Source organism: Amphibalanus amphitrite, unplaced genomic scaffold (genome assembly GCF_019059575.1).
Source record: "Amphibalanus amphitrite isolate SeventyFive unplaced genomic scaffold, NRLGWU_Aamphi_draft 000239F_arrow, whole genome shotgun sequence".
Lineage (NCBI taxonomy): Eukaryota > Metazoa > Arthropoda > Thecostraca > Balanomorpha > Balanidae > Amphibalanus > Amphibalanus amphitrite.
The window spans coordinates 125,171-145,520 of record NW_024881734.1 but is presented as its reverse complement, the minus strand read 5'-3'; the positions used below and the strand labels follow the sequence as shown (position 1 = coordinate 145,520).

At 49.5% G+C, this 20,350-nt stretch overlaps 2 protein-coding genes across 7 annotated transcripts in view; one reads left to right on the top strand and one right to left on the bottom strand.

Moving 5' to 3' along the window:
- Window positions 1–281: 281 nt before the first annotated feature.
- On the bottom strand, window positions 282–19,545 carry LOC122386071 (signal transducing adapter molecule 1-like). 3 transcript variants are annotated; one of them, XM_043374861.1, is made up of 12 exons: window positions 19,365–19,540; window positions 18,876–19,036; window positions 13,809–13,960; window positions 13,374–13,508; window positions 12,828–13,029; window positions 11,672–11,905; window positions 10,778–10,894; window positions 10,315–10,500; window positions 9,643–9,926; window positions 8,499–8,713; window positions 8,205–8,242; window positions 282–475 (listed from the first exon to the last, which is right to left on the bottom strand). In XM_043374861.1, the coding sequence occupies exons 2-11, from the start codon at window positions 18,916–18,918 to the stop codon at window positions 8,209–8,211; spliced, it is 1,602 nt and encodes a 533-aa protein (XP_043230796.1). In that variant the 5' UTR covers window positions 18,919–19,036; window positions 19,365–19,540; the 3' UTR covers window positions 282–475; window positions 8,205–8,208. The 3 variants fall into 3 exon arrangements, with proteins under 3 accessions (XP_043230796.1, XP_043230794.1, XP_043230795.1); XM_043374859.1 differs by lacking the exon at window positions 8,205–8,242 and having other exon boundaries at window positions 19,365–19,545; XM_043374860.1 differs by lacking the exon at window positions 8,205–8,242 and having other exon boundaries at window positions 19,361–19,491.
- Window positions 19,546–19,846: 301 nt separating this feature from the next.
- Window positions 19,847–20,350, top strand: part of LOC122386073 (G-protein-signaling modulator 2-like) — a 63,120-nt gene continuing 62,616 nt past the window's right edge. Inside the window, exon 1 of one of the 4 annotated variants that reach the window (XM_043374865.1) lies at window positions 19,847–19,909. The gene's annotated coding sequence lies outside the window, so the exon portion shown is untranslated. The other 3 variants (XM_043374866.1, XM_043374867.1, XM_043374864.1) reach the window with 3 other exon arrangements.

The following is a 20,350-nucleotide window of genomic DNA, read 5'->3' as shown; positions in this document are numbered from 1 at the left end:
CGGTGGGCCCTGGCGGCGGTATCTGCTGATGAGCGACACCTGACGGAGGCCGTCCGGACTGTCACCTGTTGGTCATTTAACCGACAACGTCTCCTCTGCGGCTCCCGGCTCCATCACGCGCGATCGACTGCCATCGGAGCCAGACTCGTGCGGCACATCCAACCGCGAGACGGGCCACACCTTTGAGCGGCCGCCGACCGCACCCGACGCCGTCGAGCGCTGAGCCTCTCATCCCAGAGTCGCCTCTGGTTTCCGCAACGTGCTCCCGCAGTGCACCAATAATAGAATAGATGTGTGAATACATTGCCATAGCTAGTGAGTGGGTCGGAGCGGCGCTGGCCGCTCTCACAGGTGCTGCCGAGGCGGACCGATCGGCGCGGCAGCGGCGGCGTACCCGGCGAAATGGTGCTCGGCCGGCGGCGGGCCGGCGTAGTGGCCCCAGTGGGGCGGCGGCGCACCGCCCGGCGGGGGCAGCCTGCGGACACGGCGCACTGTCAGTTGGCTGGACACTGAAAGGGCACGTCATAGATACTGCAGATACACGAGTTAAGTAAAATGAGCAGTTACAAATGAGTTACAATACTAATGGCAGCAGAAGATATATTTGTGATACGAATTTACTTGCCTTAGCATGTAACGAAACTTTAGGCAAATAAATAGTGTACAGATTTGAGGCCCAAACGACATCAAGGTGGCATCGATGATAAAGATAACGGAAATGAGGCGGTTCCCAATTCCAAAGAAAAGTTTTTCCCGACCAACATTTTGTCGCGGCGAAAATGAAGAAAACGCAAACGCAATAGCGAGACCAGGTAGCGAGTTGAGTCACGAGTAGAACAATGCTGACAGCGTATGGCACAAATGATTAAAGACAGCAGAGGCAGTGTCAACATATCAGTAGGTGGAACTATGGTCATGAGTACCCAAATATAGGAACGTTCCCATTTTTGGGAACGGAGTTGCCAAATATGGGAACGGGCGTTCCCATTTATGAGAACGGAAGGTAATTTTTCGGCTGTTCGCCCACTAAAACTCATTAGTGCATCACGTCTCAAAAAAGTGCACGCTAATTTAAGTATCTACTAAGTCTCTATAAAATTATCTTTAATCTGACCGTTGAACAAGGAAATTGACCGTCGAATGATATTTTTAATGATTTTTTGAAATGACGGAATGGTGAAAACATGGGTTATACTACATTTAACTTGCAATTTTAAGGAAAATGAAGCGTTTTTTACATTTTGAGGTCAAGTATAATAATTTTCGCCTGGTTATGAAGTTTCATACTAGTGACACCAGATGCTGACATATGCAAGCGAACACGCGTACAGTCCCGGGGTAATATTGTTGACATTTGGTGTCGGGGCGCACGACCGCATGGAACGTCAGTGATTTTACCGAACTACTGTTGTAAACTCAGTTTCAGTGGTTTAAAATTATTCAGCTGTATTTTATCATCCCGGAAAGACATATTTTATTTGGATGCTAGCTGTTTAGAGTTGTTTTATAAGGAGCGTCATGAGCGTGGTTTTTGTCTTCCGTGTTTAGCGTAATCGTTTTGGGGGAATTTTTCTTATATAGGTCGCTCTGTGTGGCTTATCTATAATTTTTATGCTGATTTCGATCATTCCTCGTGCCCATCCTACCAGGCCTTTTGCCACTTACACTCATCAAGAAAGAAAAAAACTAGATTTTCATTGGGACTAGGTGTTTTGAGGGTGTAACATATTCAGCGTTCCCATTTTTGGATACTTCCTTGTGCTCGTCAACTATCGGTGATAAACAGACAGGTGCTTGACATGTCTCCACCCTCGGCGCGGACGGTGGATATAGGTATGGAAGACCTTGTTGAACATCGCTGAGCGTTGTGAATTACGTAATCCTGCAGAGGGGGGCGTGCCCGCTGCGAGATCGACGGGAATAAAAGCGCAGAAGACCGGGCGAAACATGCGACGGTCTGGCCGGAAAGGTCATCTGATGATTGTTGCGTTAACAATAATTTGCGGCGTTGGACGTGATGCTTGTTAATGTAAAGAGCCCCTGAAAGGCGTCGGTGAAATCGTTCCCAATTTTGGGTACGCCGTTCCCATAATAAGGAACGCTTGCAGCGCCAGTGTACGAGAGCGTTCCCAAATTTGGGCTCGCGGCCCGGATGATGGACTGCTTTAGAAATAGGGGAACGATTTGAAACTACGATGGGCCTTACAATATCAAACTCTTTCCCAACAATATTGAGACAAATATCAGGCGGTTCACGATCGTTTTATATTTTTTGGACGTCATTTAACGGTTCTTTTTCTTGTTTTAAATAATGCCTACATGGCGTTCCCATATTTGGGTTTATCGTTCCCAAACATGGGAACGAAAATGCGTTCCCGAAAATGGGTACGCTTGACCATAGTTCCGCCTATTGATATGGCATTCGATTGAACACACTATAACACAGAAGAAACTGAAACAAGCCAGCAGTAAACTGGGTAATGAGTATGCGATTTGACGCGTAGCCAATACTGCCGTACAAAGCTGAAAAAGCGTATCTCGCATTTAGCAAGTTTTACAGGAGAGCACTTTTTGTCTTTTGCTCAAATAACACTATGCAACAAAAAATGAAACATTTTCTGTTCCTGGAAAACGACCGAATTTTTCTTATTCATTGGGTCCTATTATAACCGAAATGGGCATTAGTTTTGATCTGAAAATGCTTTTCCGGTTTTCAGAGACGATTTTCGATTTTTGGCCCCGAAATTCGGTTTTTGGCCCACCGTGTCCGATGTAATTGAGTAATCGACTCGCGGTAACTTTCATCGCCTTTACTATGCCACAAGCTTTCGAATGATATCTGGTTTTGCATATTTACGTGCAAAAATAACGTCATAAATCTATGTTAAAGTAAGAGAATGTTGAAATTTTGTAAAAATTTGACATTTTTTTCGATTTCATTTCAAAATAGAGGAAAAACTAAAGGCCCTATCCAAATTCTGAGCCCAGTTCCTTGAAGAGCATTCAATTTCCGTTCGGAAGGTACCTTTTTAGTGCATTTTATCGGATTCCTGTGGCGTCCAGATTGAGTTAACCTAAACACATATCCTATGTCATATCACATAGCATTAACCTGATAACGTATGTTAACGCCATAGGATCAACGAGGGGTCAACTGAGGTCATGTTGTTGACCCCTTGTGACCTCGGGTCACACGCAGGAACTTACTTTTGAGCAGTCCTGTCGCTCAGAATCTTGATCTGTACCTCCATTTGTTAGAATGATTCTTCATGCACTGAACACATATTGTCATGGAAATGGCTGGGGGCCCGTTTTTCAAGTGACTCAATCTGGACGCCACAGTAAACCGATAAAATGCACTAAAATAGTACCTTCCGAACGGAAATTGAATGCTCTTCAAGGAACTGGGCTCAGAATTTGGATAGGGCCTTTAGTTTTTTCTCTATTTTGAAATGAAATCGAAAAAAATGTCAAATTTTTACAACATTTTAATATTTTCTTACTTTAACATAGATTTATGACGTTATTTTTACATGCAAATATGCAAAACCGGATATCATTCGAAAGCTTGTGGCATAGGAAGGGCGATGAAAGTTACCGCGAGTCGATTACTCAATTACACCGGACACAGTGGGCCAAAAACCGAATTTCGGGGCCAAAAATCGAAAATCGTCTCTGAAAACCGGAAAAGCATTTTCAGATCAAAACAAATGCCCATTTCGGTTATAATGGGACCCAATGAGTCCAAAAAAATCGGTCGTTACTCAGGAACAAAATGACTGTTGCATAGTGTAATTGAAAACCAAATCGCCAATCACCATAAAACTGATATCATGATATTCCTTGTTACATGACCAATCTGATCAGTGGCGTTATACATGAAAATTATATTGTTAATTTGATATAAACGTCGAAGAAAGTAGATACGCTTATTTCACCTTTGTTCGGCTGATGCCAATGGAGATACGCTTCAACCGTATGTACAAACAATGAGCGCATCTTCGTTTCTTGTCTTCGATACACGAAGCGTATCTACGCCGATTCTGTAAAATTCATTGAAAGTGCAATGAATAAAAAACGTATCTACGCAGATACGCTTTTCTGATGTGGCACAAAGGTATTCTGAATATCAGATACGTTTCTTCATTTTGTTTTTCTATGACCGGAAGTGAAACATTTGCGCTACCCAGGATTATTCTTGTCCTGAAAAATTGCTTATTGCAAATTTATACTTCCGTCAATATGTGTCATGTCAGCCTGATAGGCCACCGAAACAACAGCTTTCGAAAACATGTCCATGTATTTCACACGAAAGAGAAAAAATACAAAAAAAAAAACAGGTCCATGCAGTTCACACGGATTAAAACAATGCTGCTTGCACTAGAACCTTCAGGAAACCGTTCACTTTTTTTCACAGGGTTTGTGAGGTAACTGACCATGGATGTCCCCTTTTAGTGCTAATGACCTTCACGAAACAAAAACGGCTTTCTCCAAAGCATGTACATGAACACACCGATGGTACTAATGCATGCTCCAAGAAAAAGGTTTCTTTCGCCACATCCTATGCATGCGCATACTTTGTTCATCCAGTTAGGTCACGGCTCCCTGGTCGCGACTCGTCGCTCAGCTTTTTCCAGAAGTGCCTTTTGTGGAGAGGCATCAGGGGAAGCAGGGTCTGACAGATTTTGTCTGCCTTCTCCTTGTTCACTCCCCTCGGTCCACTCCTTCTCGCTGGAGCCACAGATGGATCGTACGTGGCTTTGACTATGTCAAAGCTGCGCCACTGTTCATCGCTGTGCGACGTCTTCATGTAGACCTTCTCGGTGCCTCTCCTCACCTGGACGACCCTCACGGTTCGTAGATTGGGTCGCAAACCCTCGCGTCCCAGGAGAGTCAGTTTCGATCTGCTGATTCCATCTTCGAAATCGAAGATGGAATGGCTCCGGCGGTGCCGAGTGCCGCGGTGCTGTAATATGCACCGGCGGGGCCGGGTCCTGCGGTGCCTGCAGTGCTGGCGGTGCCGGGTCCTGCGGTGCCGGGTCTTGCGATGCCGGCAGTGAGGACAGGACCGAGTCCTGCGGTGCCAGCGGGACCGGGTCTTGTGGTGAGGGCCTTGCCGGCGTGGCCGGGTTCTGCGGTGCCGGCGGTGCCGGGTCCCGCGGTGCCGGCTCCTGCCGTGCCGGCGGGGCCGGGTTCTGCGGTGCCGGCGGTGCCGGGTCCCGCGGTGCAGGCGGTGCCGGGTCCTGCGGTGTCGGTGGGGCCGGGTCCTGCCGTGCCGGCGGTGCCGGGTCTCGCGGTGCCGGCGGGGCCGGGTCCTGCGGTGCCGGCAGTGAGGGCGGTGCCTGGTTCTGCGGTGCCAGCGGTGCCGGATCCTGCGGTGCCGGCGGGGCCGGGTCCTGCGGTGCCGGTGGGGCCGGCTCCTGCCGTGCTGGCGGTGCCGTGTCTTGCGGTGCCGGCGGGGCCGGGTCCTGCGGTGCCGGTGGGCCCGGCTCCTGCCGTGCTGGCGGTGCCGGGTCTCGCGGGGCAGGCGGTGCCGGGTCCTGCGGTGCCGGCAGTGAGGAAGGTGCCGGGTTCTGCGGCGCCAGCGGTGCCGGGTCTCGCGGGGCAGGCGGTGCCGGGTTCTGCGGTGCTGGCGGTGCCGGGTCCTGCGGTGCCGGCGGTGCCGGGTCCTGCGGTGCCGGCAGTGAGGGCGGTGCCGGGTCCTGCGGTGCCAGCGGTGCCGGCGGTGCCGGGTTCTGCGGCGCTGGCGGTGCCAGGTCATGCGGTGCCGGGTCTCGCGGTGCCGGCGGGGCCGGGTCCTGCGGTGCCGGCGGGGCCGGGTCCTGCGGTGCCGGTGGGGCCGGGTCTCGCGGTGCCGGCGGGGCCGGGTCCTGCGGTGCCGGTGGGGCCGGGTCTCGCGGTGCCGGCGGGGCCGGGTCCTGCGGTGCCGGTGGGGCCGGGTCCTGCGGTGCCGGTGGGGCCGGGTCTCGCGGTGCCGGCGGGGCCGGGTTCTGCGGTGCCGGGTCCTGCCGTGCCGGTGGTGCCGGGTCCTGCGGTGCCGGCGGGGCCGGGTCCTGCGGTGCCGGTGGGGCCGGGTCCTGCCGTGCCGGCGGGGCCGGGTTCTGCGGTGCCGGCGGGGCCGGGTCCTGCGGTGCCGGCGGGGCCGGCACCTGCCGTGCTGGTGGTGCCGGGTCCTGCGGTGCCGGCAGTGAGGGCGGGACCGGGTCCTGTGGTGCTGGCGGTGCCGGGTCTCGCGGTGCCGGCGGGGCCTTGTTCTGCGGTGCCGGTGGGGCCGGGTCCTGCCGTGCCGGCGGGGCCGGGTTCTGCGGTGCCGGGTCCTGCCGTGCTGGCGGTGCCGGGTCCTGCGGTGCCGGTGGGGCCGGGTCCTGCCGTGCCGGCGGTGCCGGGTCCTGCGGTGCCAGCGGGGCCGGGTCCTGCGGTGCCGGCAGTGAGGGCGGGGCCGAGTCCTGCCGTGCCGGTGGGGCCGGGTCTTGCCGTGCCGGCGGTGCCGGGTCCTGCGGTGCCAGCGGGGCCGGGTCCTGCGGTGCCGGCAGTGAGGGCGGGACCGGGTCCTGCCGTGCCGGTGGGGCCGGGTTCTGCGGTGCCGGTCCTGGGCATCTTAGCGGAAGGCTCGTAGTCGGCTTCATCTAAGAAAAAAGCGGTACAAGGTTGTCAAAGACAGAAATGGTTTCGGATGCTGGAAGAACTCTCGTCAGCCCTGAATTTCAGATGAAAAAAGTTAAACATCGTTACGGAATGTCAATGTTTAGATTCAACTAACAATTAAAAGGTTGATTCCTAAAAATTCCGGCTTGCGTGCAGGTCCAGCAACTTACACCAGTCTCTGGGAATCATGGAGCATGGTACCATGTCTGCAATGCTATTCAACTACTTAGCACTGTCAAGTCCAGCATAACCCAGCCTGTGCGAGGAATAAGGTACAGCACAAGCCCTAATTGGGCAGGCGCAGTTAGTGAGGTTCCTATCCAAGTCCTGTGCCGAAACTACGAGTGTGGTATTCAGTTAAACACTTCTAATGTTTACTTTTAAATAAATAAGTTAAGTGTGCTTACCTTGAACGAGGGAAAGTGCAGCCTTGTGTCGTTCGCTGACCGAAATTGTTCCACTCCACGTACGCTTCAAATGCCTCATGGTAACTCTTGCGCCACCTTCAAGGGGTGTCGGACAGCGCAGCTGCGAAATCGGTACGAAATGCGATTCTCCCTTGCTTTGATCGTCCCACGTGACAAGCACATGCACCGGTCCATTTCGCCTCTTGCACTCAGCTCTGGGTATTAATTGGGACCGCTTTCTTCCAGTCATGGCCGCAGACACGCCCACACGGCGGCGCTAGGACGCCGACACCGCAGCGAGATTTAAATGTCCAGATTTAAAGATCCGGCGTGCACGCGCTGGCATTTCAATGTTTTATTGGCCTGATCTAATTACTAAAATGTTAATCCGATACGCTATGCCTACCGCACTAGCCCAAATTAATACAATTTATATTATTATTTAAGGGTAGATACTAGATATAAAATACTTAATTTTATTGAAGAATTAACGTACGGCAAGAAATCGCTAACTTAAAGCACGTCAACTTATGTTGTGTGATGAATTAATATAGAGATCCTCTGTAACGGAAGTTCGCGTTGATGAAAAGCGCATCATACCAAAGCTGTCGGCAAAACAAAGCAATAAAAGCGCAAGTACAGACATACGCTTTTTTCCCGTTGTTTTATCGTTCGGAACTATGCCGTCTAATAAGCGCATGTACGTTCCCCCAAAGGGACACAAAGCAAGAAAAGCGTATGTACGCACATACGCTTTTCTTCTTTGGGATAAACGTCCATTTTGATCATATGCGCGCTATTTTAGTGAGATACGCTTCTCTTCCTTGGTTCCTGCTGCTCCCATTTTGCATATACGCTTTTTGGATAATTATAAACCCAAAATTTGGGAAAATGTAGATTTTATTTTTTTTCTATAGGTATGTATGAGATAGAGCCAAAAATTCTGCATCTAATGATATAAAAAAATAAAATTCAGGAAAATGCGAGATACGCTTCTTCTCCTTTGGACGGCAGAATAAAGCACAATGAAAGCAACAAGCATAACAGTCTCCAACCGAGCCATTTCACGCAAACTCGGAACAGCACCGTCAACGAAAAAGCGAACGTAAAAGAAGCGAAGAGGGCATCCAGCAGATTAACAGACGCACTCACTGAGTCAGTAATACGCAGGTCGGTCTAATCCAGGGGGACTGAAACAGGGAGCGGCACACCAGCCACCATCAGGGAGCATACTGGACCGGACCAACCGTCTCAGGCAGGACAAACCACCACCACCACCACGCCGATTTTAGTCGCTAGCTCACAAACTATGAGTACTGAGTACAAATGCAGTGTGGCAATGACCGCATCGTAGTTCTAATATAATATCGTACATATTCAGGGCAGAATTTACAGCCATGATGCTAACAATCTTATCACGTTACTATGCTAACTTATGTCACTTACGGTCCTCCGGCGGCGGACGATTCGGGGTACGCTCCTCCCATGGAGCTCGGCGGGCCCATGGGTCCGTGGGGCCCGCCCGCCATGGAGCTGGGCGGCGCCATGGGTCCCGGCGGGCCGCCCATGTGTCCGTCCATGTGCGGCGGCGGCGGCGCCTGCGGGTAGCCGGCCATGTGGCCCGGCCTCGGCGGCATCATCGGGCCCGGGCCCGGGTACGGCTGGCGGGCGGACAGACGGGGCTGGTTAGGTCACGGGTTACGGCGGATAGGGGGGCTGGTTTGGGTATGACTGACGGCGGATGGACCGGCTAGTTAGTGTCACGGGTGAGGCATAAGTTGGGTCAAGCTGGGGTCATGTCATGGGTCACATCTGGGCGGCGCAGATGTGTTGGGCTGGGGTTACGGCTGAGATAGACGGCTGAGATAGACAGATGAGAAAAGCATTGGTCACGTGTCATGACAGTGGGACGGACAGACGAGCAGACAGATGTCTCACACATGCCACAGTGTATCATGCCCGGGGTAAAACAGCTCCGGAGAACAGGATTTCCGGCGCTCGACAGACTACACACGGCCTTCACTACTTCTGTTTACATTTAACGGTTCAGGCCCGCTAGCCTACTTTGTATGCTCGGAGCGATGGAGGAGTGCCGAGGTGCCTCGTAATACATCGATTAAATATCGTCCACAAAGCTGAGTGTGTGTGATGGCGCATCGTCAACGCACAGTTGATTAACGGCATGGAGCTGCACGGCGACTCAGCAGTTATAGCCAGTACGGCGGAGTACTGCATGGCGGCGATGGTCGTATGGCCTGGCACCCGGTGATGGTAACTGTCACAGCGACATTATACAGATGGCCCGGTACCGTCCTGATAAGATTACTGACTAAAATCAGTCGCGCCTTCATTTACATACTTCACAAAAGGTTGAGAAACAAAAGGGATACGTAGGATGCATGAAACAAACTAAAACGCTATCAAAAAGGCAATTGCCTACATGTTTTCAAGTTTCATGGGGCAAGGGGATGCATGCTTGGTGTCCTGGCCATAGCCACAGACTGCCGTTACCCACCAGTAAAAAATATCCATCAGTATGACTCTAATCTTTCACACCACACCACAGTACCCTCCTCCATCTCAGACTGACCTGCGGAGCGCCGTGCTGCGGCAGGCCGGGCGGCGCCGGCGGCATCCCGTAGAAGCCTCCTGGCGGCGGCGCGCCGCCCATCGGTCCCGGCTGGCCGTACTGTTTGACCAGGTGCGCCGGCGGCGGGCCGTAGTAGCCGGACACGGCCGGCGTGTCTCGCATCAGCTGGTGGTAGAGGTTGAGCGCGTCCACCAGGTCCGAGCTGATCTTGGTGAGCTGCGCGTGCCGCCGGTCGGTGCGCTCCAGCTCCTGGTCAATCAGCGGGCCCATCGCCAGACATTGCTCTGTGGACCGAGGCAGACGGGCGAGCGTTAGCGGACGGGACGCAGATGCTTGGGTAAGATGGCGGTGCAGGGGTTCAGCGTGGAAAGAGTAGATGACGTGATATTAAAATCACAGCACATCCCGCCCTTATGTGAACCTCCTGTGACGAGTGTAGATAGGCAAAATAACCACTGTCAATGAATTGAATTATGCAACAATGCACAATGCCAAACAACGATTTTTCCACAGCAGAGGGTAACGCACATCTAAAGCGGCTTGTGCCTGTATAACAATATTGGATTGGTTTGTCTCCCATTAACCGACCAATGCCTACAAGCGCCTCTGTCTAGTGCTCCAGCTATCTCGTCGTGCTTTAGATGTGCGTCGTGCCAGTTTGGGCCGTCTCACCCTCGAGCGCCAGCAGGTGGTCTGAGTCGGGCCGGTCGCCGGTCGGGTCCGCCTCGTTCAGCAGCTCCAGCAGCTCGGATATCTTGGCGCCGTCGATGGCCACCGGCTCGGCGGCGGCGCGCTCCACTGTGTTCACCTCCACCTCCTCGTTGAACTGGACAGACTTTCGCTGCTGACGCTCCTCCTCTGCACGGAACACGGGACGAGGAAAACATGTCACAATTACATACAGTGCAAGCAAACACAAGAGTGCGGATACACGTTACCCAGTTACCTAGTCTGATCTGTTGGAAGTGATTCCAACATTCCACTATCGGTTATAGTCAACACAGTAACATGTCTCGCCGACTGGTTGCAATGCTCTGACCAGCCTTTGTTGGAACCTGACACCCAGATGAACGAAAAGCTCCCACACCATCAACACCCCTCGGCCCCTCACCCCCCGCCAGTCCGAAGGACTCACTCCACTGCTCTGGCTCCTCGGAGAGGTCCGAGGTGACAAAGTTGGACGGGAAGAGGCCCTTGCCGCGGTGGTTGGAACCCAGCCACCAGTTGGGGTCGCTGTCCTCTGTTACAAGCACTGGCGGCACGGGAGGGGAGAGAGAATGTCAGACACGGTTGAGGAACGAGCTCAACTGCAGAATAAATGGATGTAGCATACATGTAAAATCGCAGTCATAACTGAACACAACGTGCTGTTAAAAGTGGATATTTTGGGGTTCGGTATCGTCCATTTGAAGTTACAGACTGTAAAATAAAAAAAAAAATATCACAATGTTTATTACGAAAACACCAATAAAAGCCTTCCAAGCTCATCCCAGCCAAACCAGCCCGCATCATTAGCCCCGTATTTGGAGCTCGGTACACGTCACAGACTATCCTGTCACTGGCCACCGATAAAGGCCAGCCGTGTACACGACCAGTCGTAACAGCAGACCTCGTCGCCGTGTTATCGAAATGCCAGTGTACTGATAAAGGCAGATAAAGACAGCGTTGCCAATGGCAAGAGCGGTATCATAAAATTATCGGCCAAACGTGATTCCATGTTGCGGGTTTACACATTGGTACTGTTTGTTGAATCGTTGTTGGCCGGAATTCCCGACAGGCACGTTTCGAGATGTCATTGGTGATAGCCGAAGTACGGCGGTTCAAATATCAAATTTTGACGTATGACCGACCCTGCTCGTGAGTAGCAACGCTGTTCTGAAATCGGCTGGTGATATACAAAACACATTTCAGCTAAAATTCCTGCTACTACATTGTAGTCATGTGGCACGGTGACCCACATTAGCAAACAAAAAGCTCAAATCACCCACACATTCACCTGAGCCCCAACTCCCATCTCGCCCCGACTCACCGATCTCCCCAGCCTTGAAGGTGAGTTCGTTGTCCTCGGCCGCCTCGAAGTCATACAGGGCCCGCACCTTCCGCTCGGGTTTAGCGGCAGCGGCGGCGCCGGCGCCGGCGCCTCCGGCAGTCCCACCGGACGATGAGGAGGACGGTCCCGGGGAGCTGAGCACGCTCTGTGCCGACGGGTACAGGCTGGAGGAGCGCGGCGCCTTCTCCGCCTCCTTCATCGACAGGGCGATGGCTGGAAACGGGAGGTGATGTGAGGGATGAAATATCGAGAGCCATGGATGGAAACGGGAGGACTGAGGTGAGGGACTGAATATTGACAGCACGATGGCTGAAAACGGTAGACAAACTATGGATATCACCGGTGAAGGTTTTGTGGTAAGGCATATTGGCGATGGTGAAGATAAAAAGGCTGCCAGTAGAAAGTAGACACGATACCTATTACCTATGTATATGAGACGACCAATGCCACATGATGAAAACAGATGACAAAATAAAACCATCAATCAACACCAAATAGATCCGATAAGAAAAACAACAAAAACATGATGGCTCATTCAACAGATAACGTCTTTATGCCATTCACTGAAGCGTGGCGCCAGCATAGCATCGAGCCACAAAAAAAAAAATGCCGTGCGAGTCACTGATTGCGTAACTGTGACGCGTTAGATGACTCAGGATAGTTGTGACGTCAGACGTGGGACCCATGAGTCAGAACTGTTACACACAACACCGGTGATGAGCGCGACACAGAGGTAGGTATGGGGCCATCGGGGGATGACTTGCGAATTCGGGCGCTGCGGCGCATACAGCATGTAACTAAGCTCAAGGACAGGGATAGCGAATGGGAGGTGGATGTATAAAATGTACGCAAGACACCAGAATCAATGAACGGCAGATAGAGCGTATCAGTCATCAAAAGTGGTATATCGTTTCACCCTTAGTAAATAAAAACTGCCCCGTCGTATCGTATTTAACAAACCTTATGGGTGTATCTCGGTACAATAGGTAGTATATTTTCAGTGACGTCCAAACATAATATTTTGGTTTTTATACGTCTTCCACGGATGGGCATCCCAATAACCATCGATATAATTGTGAAAACCGCTAGCTACGTTCCCGTTCTACGGGCGTACTCCGTCTGTGTCACATCTCACCTTTGGCGATATCGTCTTCCTCCTGCTGTGAGCTGACCACATTCGGGTCTCGGCTGGCGGCCGCGGCGGCCTTCTTTGGCGGCGCCTCGTGGTCGGCCAGTCGGGCGTACAGTCCCTCGTCCTGTAGCGACCGGTACAGGCTCGGGATGAGCGAGAGCTGTGAGTCCGAGCGGAACTCGGTCTCGGCCCACTTCTGCAGCGACTGTAAGATGGAATAAGGGGAGAGGAGCGGGTCAGAGGAGCCGGAGAGGCGGGTTATCGAGGGGTCAATGACGACGAAAGTTCCGGTTCGTAGAGTTAACGGAGTTTAACAGAGCATCACGGATAGAGATTACAGCACGGCCACTGGTTCGATGTCTTTCCCTTTTAGCAATATCTTCTCCCCAATCCCGATTTCAAGCTCCTTTAGGTGCACTATGCAGCCCGCTTCCACCGATCCTGTTGGGGAGTGGGAGGGGGCCGTCTAATTGTCGAACACTTGGGTGTTCAGCATCGCTTCTGACAAAGACACGCTACTGAAAATCACGTCCACCAGAAGATACTTACGGCCAACAGTCGGGAGGAAACGCGCTTGTGGGTGTTTGGGTTGAACACGTGCTTCTTGAATTCCTGCTCGAACTCGCGGCTGGCCACCTCCAGGTGAAAGTGTTTCCCACTGTTGTTCACACAGGCATCCAACAGCTGTCGGCATGGCAACGGGAAATGTCTGCATCTCAGATTTTTCCATGAGAGCCTAATGTTACAACAAAACACTTGCTAATTTGCGATCCACTGAATCACGCATACAGGAATCCCACCACCCTTCAGGTAAGTATCCCGTAGATATTCCACAAGCCCCGGTAGGTACCCCACAAGCCCCGGTAGGTACCCCGCAAGCCCCGGTAGGTACCCCACAAGCCCCGGTAGGTATCCCACCGAGCCCCACTAGGTACCCCACCGAGCCCCGGTCGGCGTCTCTCCGCGCCGCGCCGCCGGACTCACGGTGATGGTCTGCAGCTGGACGTGCGGGTTACGGTGGTTCAGCTGACGGATGATGGAGCGCATGGCGTCCTTTGGATTGGCCGCCGCCCGGTCGCACAGGTCCATGATCAGACCCCAGTCCTCCGTGGTGTTCTTCTCGTCCGTGACACGATCTGAAATCCGAAAACGTGAAAGGCTTTAGAAAAAAGGCATTTGCTTAGGAAAGGCAAGGACATTCACTTTAGAAAGGCAGTAAAAAGGCAATAAAAATAAAATGTACCATTTTTTCACACATGATAGTGCACTTATACTGATACTCATAATTTTTGCACCAATGCCCTGTCTCATTTCATGGACTAAACCTTTTTCACCAATCAATTTTCAGTTTGATACAAAATGAGCCACTATGTCCTGGAGGCTTTACGGATGGCCATCTCACCCCAGCCACATAGCAGGCTCAGTAACATCTGACTGCTCCATGGATGCTTCAAAAAACTAGTTGGATTAGGTACCATCAGATGCCACAATAGCCCAACTGTGTAATTCTTTTGGCTGAACACCATACATATGGTTAACTGTATTAAATTAGGCAGACATAATCTATATGAAACTTTCAGTACCAATATCAGCTGCTATTTGTATTAGGGTAGACCGGGGCAAGTCGCCCCGCCGAGGTAAAACGCCTCACCGATGTTTCTCGGAACTGGCAAGGTTATGGGGAAACATCCTCTCTTCTATAAAACGTGCACTATACGATCATTATATGATCAGACTGGAAATAAATTGTGATGACTCTTTAGGGAGATAGTATTGACAATTGCTGACAACTCCACATCACTCATTGTGATATAGCCAAAAACGTGTTTTTCGAGTGATTTTTATGTTTTGTAGTCAGATTATGCATCATGGCGTTCTTTTATCGTCCACATCAGGTTAACGACTTTCATGTATTTTGAACAACTATTGTCTAACGCTTATAATGCCGGGTTGGTTCGTGTTAAATTATGTCTTCCTGGAGTGCAAGGCGTTGTTCTCTGACCGAACTACGTAATGGGGTAAAACGCCCCAGTAGGTCGCGGGGCAAAAAGCCCCATGGGGCGTTTTACCTCGTGTGTTGTTCGGACTACCCACTTCCTAATGTTCGGTAGCTGGCGAACGGTATGTTTCTATGCATTTATATGTACTTTTCTCAGCAACTGGATGGCAAAGGAAGTATTTTGTTAACATTTGCATTGCAATAATTTATTATTTGGCCTTATGAGGCAGGTGAAAAACCTGCTCATACAATAGTGCCGTAGCTGAACACCTGATAGGATGGAAGGTGCTAACTTCAGTGCCAGGCCTCCCAAGGTCTAACGGACCTTTCATATAAGATTTAGTCAACTAGCATGTTTAATCTTTAATCTAGAGTATGGGGCTTCTTGCCCCAGGCCGTGGGGCGTTTTGCCCTGGGGTTGGGGCAAAACGCCCTATTTGCAGTTGCCTCACAAACCACTTCCTAGCTGGGAGTCCGATCATAAGTGAATGAATTTGAGGGGTGGAATTTAAAGTAAAATGTCCAAAGAACGCATTGAGCACAAATCTGGCCTTCCAGGTTATGTGGGACAAAAGTTATGCAGCAAAATAAATTATCTGGGGCGTCTTGCCCCAGGTTACCCTATTGATCAGATTCATACCATAAACCATAGGCCACTTGAGGTGCTTATTATCTGATCTTCCTGCTCACAACATACAGGTTTCATTAAAGGAAATAGTTCACTTTTAACATGGGGTTTTGAGCTGGAATAGCAGTTTCGTAGCTTGAGCTGAGACTAGCACAAATCAGGAGCTTTTACGGCTCAACGATCACCCTAGACGAAGAAATTCCATTTCTCGTTCCGAAAAGAGTGCCTTGTAGAGGAATGCGTGCCTTGCACAGGAATGCAGCCACGTCATCGTCAGCCAATCAGCGTGCTGCTTACAGCCAATGCAGTATTCGTAGGTTTGAGCTACGCAGTATGATTGGTCAATGCGTAATAAGCTTCCGCGTCAAACATTATTTTACATAGAATATAGTTCGCCCTATATTAAAATAAAGAAAATAATTGTTTTTACAAAAAGGTTTTATTTTATTTCATGATTATTTTGAGCATAAAAAATCATAAATCAATAGCAAAATACTGATTTCAGGAAAGTGGACTGTTTCCTTTAACTTGTCAGCTGTTATTTAAATGGTTTTCTTACTCATGCACTGGCGGATCCAGGCTTGCGTTTTGGGGGGGGGGGGCAACTCATGCAGGAGCCAAACCCAGGGTACCCCCAAATCCTGTTTTCTCATCGGATTTAGGCCACTTATTTTTCATCACAGCCCTGACACTATGAATATTTTAACTACAAAAAATATATAAATGGTAGCCCACCAAACCCATGCCTTTATATTACTTTGTAAACACTTACCATTGCTTTTGTCGACCAGTTAACCCGCTTCGAGTCAGTGCTTGGGTCCCTTTGCGGGCCGGGAGGTGGTAAAACACCCCGTCTAACTCGGCTCCTGGGCCACGCACTGATTGAACTATGTTTCATTATTGTTTGGGGGAGGGGGCAAACGGGCCACTTTAGGCCTCTGGGAAGGGGACATGGCCCTAAATGCCCCCTCCCTGGATCCGCCAGTGTAAGAGACCATTGGAGCTGCAGTTGGGTACCTCAGACGTCAGAGTACGCCCTCAGATGTATAGGACTCGCATGGAGACCTCTTATGCTATAGTGGACTGAAAGGACCCAAAGGAGCCTGTCTAGGGCTCCCGGAGATAGACGTGGGCCCTCAGGAGCCTGCCAGAGCCCCCAATGAGGGATAAGTGAGGGATACCAAGTGCCTGCAATTGCATATTGCATAAGCCATAACGCCTTTACAAATCAATATATATTATGTATCAGTGGCAGATCCAAGGGGGGCCACATGGGTCATGACCCCCCTTGGTACGCCCGGGGGAACCACAGGCCTGTCAGGGGCACCACCGGCCTAGCAGGGGCACCACCAGCCCGCCAGGGGCACCACAGGCCTAGCAAGGGCACCACGGGCCTGTGAGGGGCCCCACAGGCTTGTCAGGGGCACCCCAGGTCTGTCAGAGACACCAGAGACCTGCCAGGGGCGCCGCCGGCCTCGCAGGGGCACCATGGGCCAGTCAGGGGCACCTTGGGCCTGTCAGGGGCACCACAGTCCTGCCAGGGCCCAGGGGCACCACAGGCCTGCCAGGGGCACCACCGGTCTAGCAGGGGCACCGCCGGCCTCGCAGGCATCACGGCATCACGCAGGGGCACCTTGAGCCTGTCGGGGGCATCACGGGCCTGTTGGGGGCACTTAAGGCTTGTCAGGGGCACCACAGTCCTGTCAGGTCCCAGGGGCATCAGCAGCCTAGCAGGGGCACCCTAGGCCCGCCAGAGGCACCACAGGCCTGCCAGGGTCCAGGGGCACCACAGGCCTAGCAAGGGCACCACGGGCCTGTCAGGGGCACCTCATGCTCCCGTGCCCCCGGATCCGCCAGTGATGCCACACCACGCGAAACACCGCCAACTACCAGCTGCCGCGCCATAAACACGTGCCAACAACAGTCTTTTTTTTTAAAGGTCGACTCCGCTCGCGCAACTTTTGACTGACCCTCACTGCTACCATATTGCTTCCATATTATGCTGTGGAAAGCTTTACTTCACCAAGTGACTAAAAACCTCTATCAAGGTATATTTTCTTAGCAATTTTTCTGACGTTTTGGGGGGGGGGGGGGCAAACAGGCCACTTTAGGCCTTTGGAGGGGGGGGGGACCATGGCCCCAGTGGCCCCCCTGGATCCGCCAGTGTACTCATGTAATGGTGTTGCCAGTTCAGACAAAGTTACAATGATACCATTGAACTAAAGCAGTTTTCTCAGAACCAATTATAATCCAAAACTCAGAAATAGACTGAATGAAAGTGGAAATGTGAGGTTTTAACTACCTACTATCAGTTAGATGAGCAGATAGTAGTTTTAAATGGACTTCTGATTAAAGGCATTTTACCTTTCAATGAAAACTGATATATTTAGTTAAAAATAACAGTTTGAGTCTTTTTTAGTCTGTTGTTCACACATTTACAGCAATCATTCATGAAATCAAATAGGCATAAAAAGGAAAAAAATTGAAAGTTATAATAGGATGTCATTCCAATGGAACAGATAACAAACAAATTATCAAAAATTATGTCAGAACATCTCAAACTACCTAATGTAGACATAAAAAAGTTATTGTTGAAGTAAATTCTACTGCTTTTATTGGCCAAGGCAGGGATAGTAGCCAGTAAATAGGAAGCTGATATAAACTAAGCTTTCTGAAAGTATTGCTTAATGGAACACTAAATTCAGCCACTACACTAATTGCTGGAAAGTCCAATGTTAAAGGAAACAGTCCACTTTCCTGAAATCAGTATTTTGCTATTGATTTATGATTTTTTATGCTCAAAATAATCATGAACTAAAATAAAACCTTTTTGTAAAAACAATTATTTTCTATATTTTAATATAGGACGAACTATATTATATGTAAAATAATGTTTGACGCGGAAGCTTATTACGCATTGACCAATCATATTGCGTAGCTCAAACCTACGCATACTGCATTGGCTGTAAGCAGCACGCTGATTGGCTGACGATGACGTGGCTGGATTCCTGTGCAAGGCACGCATTCCTCTACAAGGCACTCTTTTCGGAACGAGAAATGGAATATCTTCGTCTAGGGTGATCGTTGAGCCGTAAAAGCTCCTGATTTGTGCTAGTCTCAGCTCAAGCTACGAAACTGCTATTCCAGCTCAAAACCCCATGTTAAAAGTGAACTATTTCCTTTAATCCATGCATGGTACTTTGAAATGATACATCCTCTGCATTACAGGTCTTTTATATGGTTATCATTTGATTTAATGGGTAGACCTAAAAGTGTCCATATTACCACCAGCTTGGTCATTTTCCATGTTCATTTAATGTTACAAAATATCAAACATTATGATTTAACTCCACAAGTAAAAACAAGACCGACTGAGCACTTCAACACAAGGAAGCAGCAGCCTCAAAACGTACACAGAACTTACCAACATCATTGTCGAATGGTGAGCTGGTTGAGAAGATCCCCATGATGCCTACAGTATTTTGTAACACTGGAGGCCTGTAGTAGATCACTAGGTCCTCACAACTTTGCTGATCACCATGAACAATGATGCATCGGTCCACTGTCCACCAAAAGTCTCAACTCCTGAAACACAAAGAACAGGGGAAGGGGAAAGTCCCATTTCTGTCCAATAATATTTTCTTTCCAGGAAAGAAGAAGACATTGAAATGCCACTGATCGGAAATCACCCAGGTCCCTCAGGACCTTTCTTTTCCGTATATACCTAACCTAACCTAACCTAACGAAAGTGAAAAGGTGCTATAACGAAGGAGCTTTGTAGAAAAATAAATAAGATAAAAGCGCCTTGTCTGAGCTGAAAGGATGCATGATTTAACAATAGAAACTAGGCTGACAAGCAGTTTTGGTTTAGGGCAAAATATACGTCAAACAAGTGCTACCTCAACCTACCTACCTATCCGTCTTGGCTTGATTGTGATTCCAATTTCCAATGGTCAGGGACTACCACCTCAAACTGCAAAACAATGCAAATATCAAAAACGAAATGAAACAGCTCGCAATAACCCAAGAAAAAGGACTTGGAATCACTTGAACCATCAGACTACCCACTAAAAAGGAAAATTACAACCCAACTTACGACTTTCGGCGATTACGATGAGTCGTAATTACAACTGCTACAAATATGACGCAGTAATCAGTCAAGCTTTAATCGTATTTTGACATCTTTAACATTTTTTTGTATTTTCACCTACATTTATCAAATATTTTTTTAATTTTTTTTTTAAAAATGTATAGTGAATGAAGCTCATTTTCAGTTTATGAAGCTGTTTAGAAGAAGTTATGCTAAAAACCTTGCATAAACTTAGTATGACGTCATTTAATTTTCAAATAAATCCTTAACTGTGATGAAATTAAAATAGCATCCCTTGATTCAACACTCAAATAAACGGAAACGAAAACAACTCGTTTGTAATTGGTTTTGTAATGGGCATGTAATGGGTAAGTGATCGGGTGAGTGTTGCCCACTTCAATTTGAAGTTTTCGAACTGCAATTAACAATTAACTAACGTTTGCAAATATTTAATTGTATAACCTTTACCAACATAGTGATAGGGATTGAAACTAGACCCCTACCATTACAAATTATAATTGAGCGGTTGATCGATATAAACCAACCCAAACCATTTTATATTTATCATTTATTGTAACATTTGGCATGCTAATGCAACAATTTGGCAGACGTTGAGCCATTGTTAAGTACATCCAAATCATTTGATAAGTACATATGAATATTGATATGAGGATATTGAGGGTTCGCAACGAATAGGAGTAACAAGTAAAATCAAACATTTGTTTAGCTTCAGGGCACAAGAAAATAATAGTTAAAATTGACTATCCCACCTTAACATTAGGGCCCTGTTTCACCGGTGATAGCAGCAC

Bases quoted from the DNA above. Each gene is read 5' to 3' on its own strand.
- LOC122386071 (XM_043374859.1), bottom strand. From the start codon at position 18,918: ATGGGGATCTTCTCAACCAGCTCACCATTCGACAATGATGTTG. The intron at 13,509-13,808 runs GTGAGTCCGGCG...CCATGCCGACAG, and splicing joins TCCAGCTGCAGACCATCACC to CTGTTGGATGCCTGTGTGAA. The intron at 476-8,498 runs GTAAGTGACATA...CCGTGTCCGCAG, and splicing joins TCGTCCGCCGCCGGAGGACC to GCTGCCCCCGCCGGGCGGTG.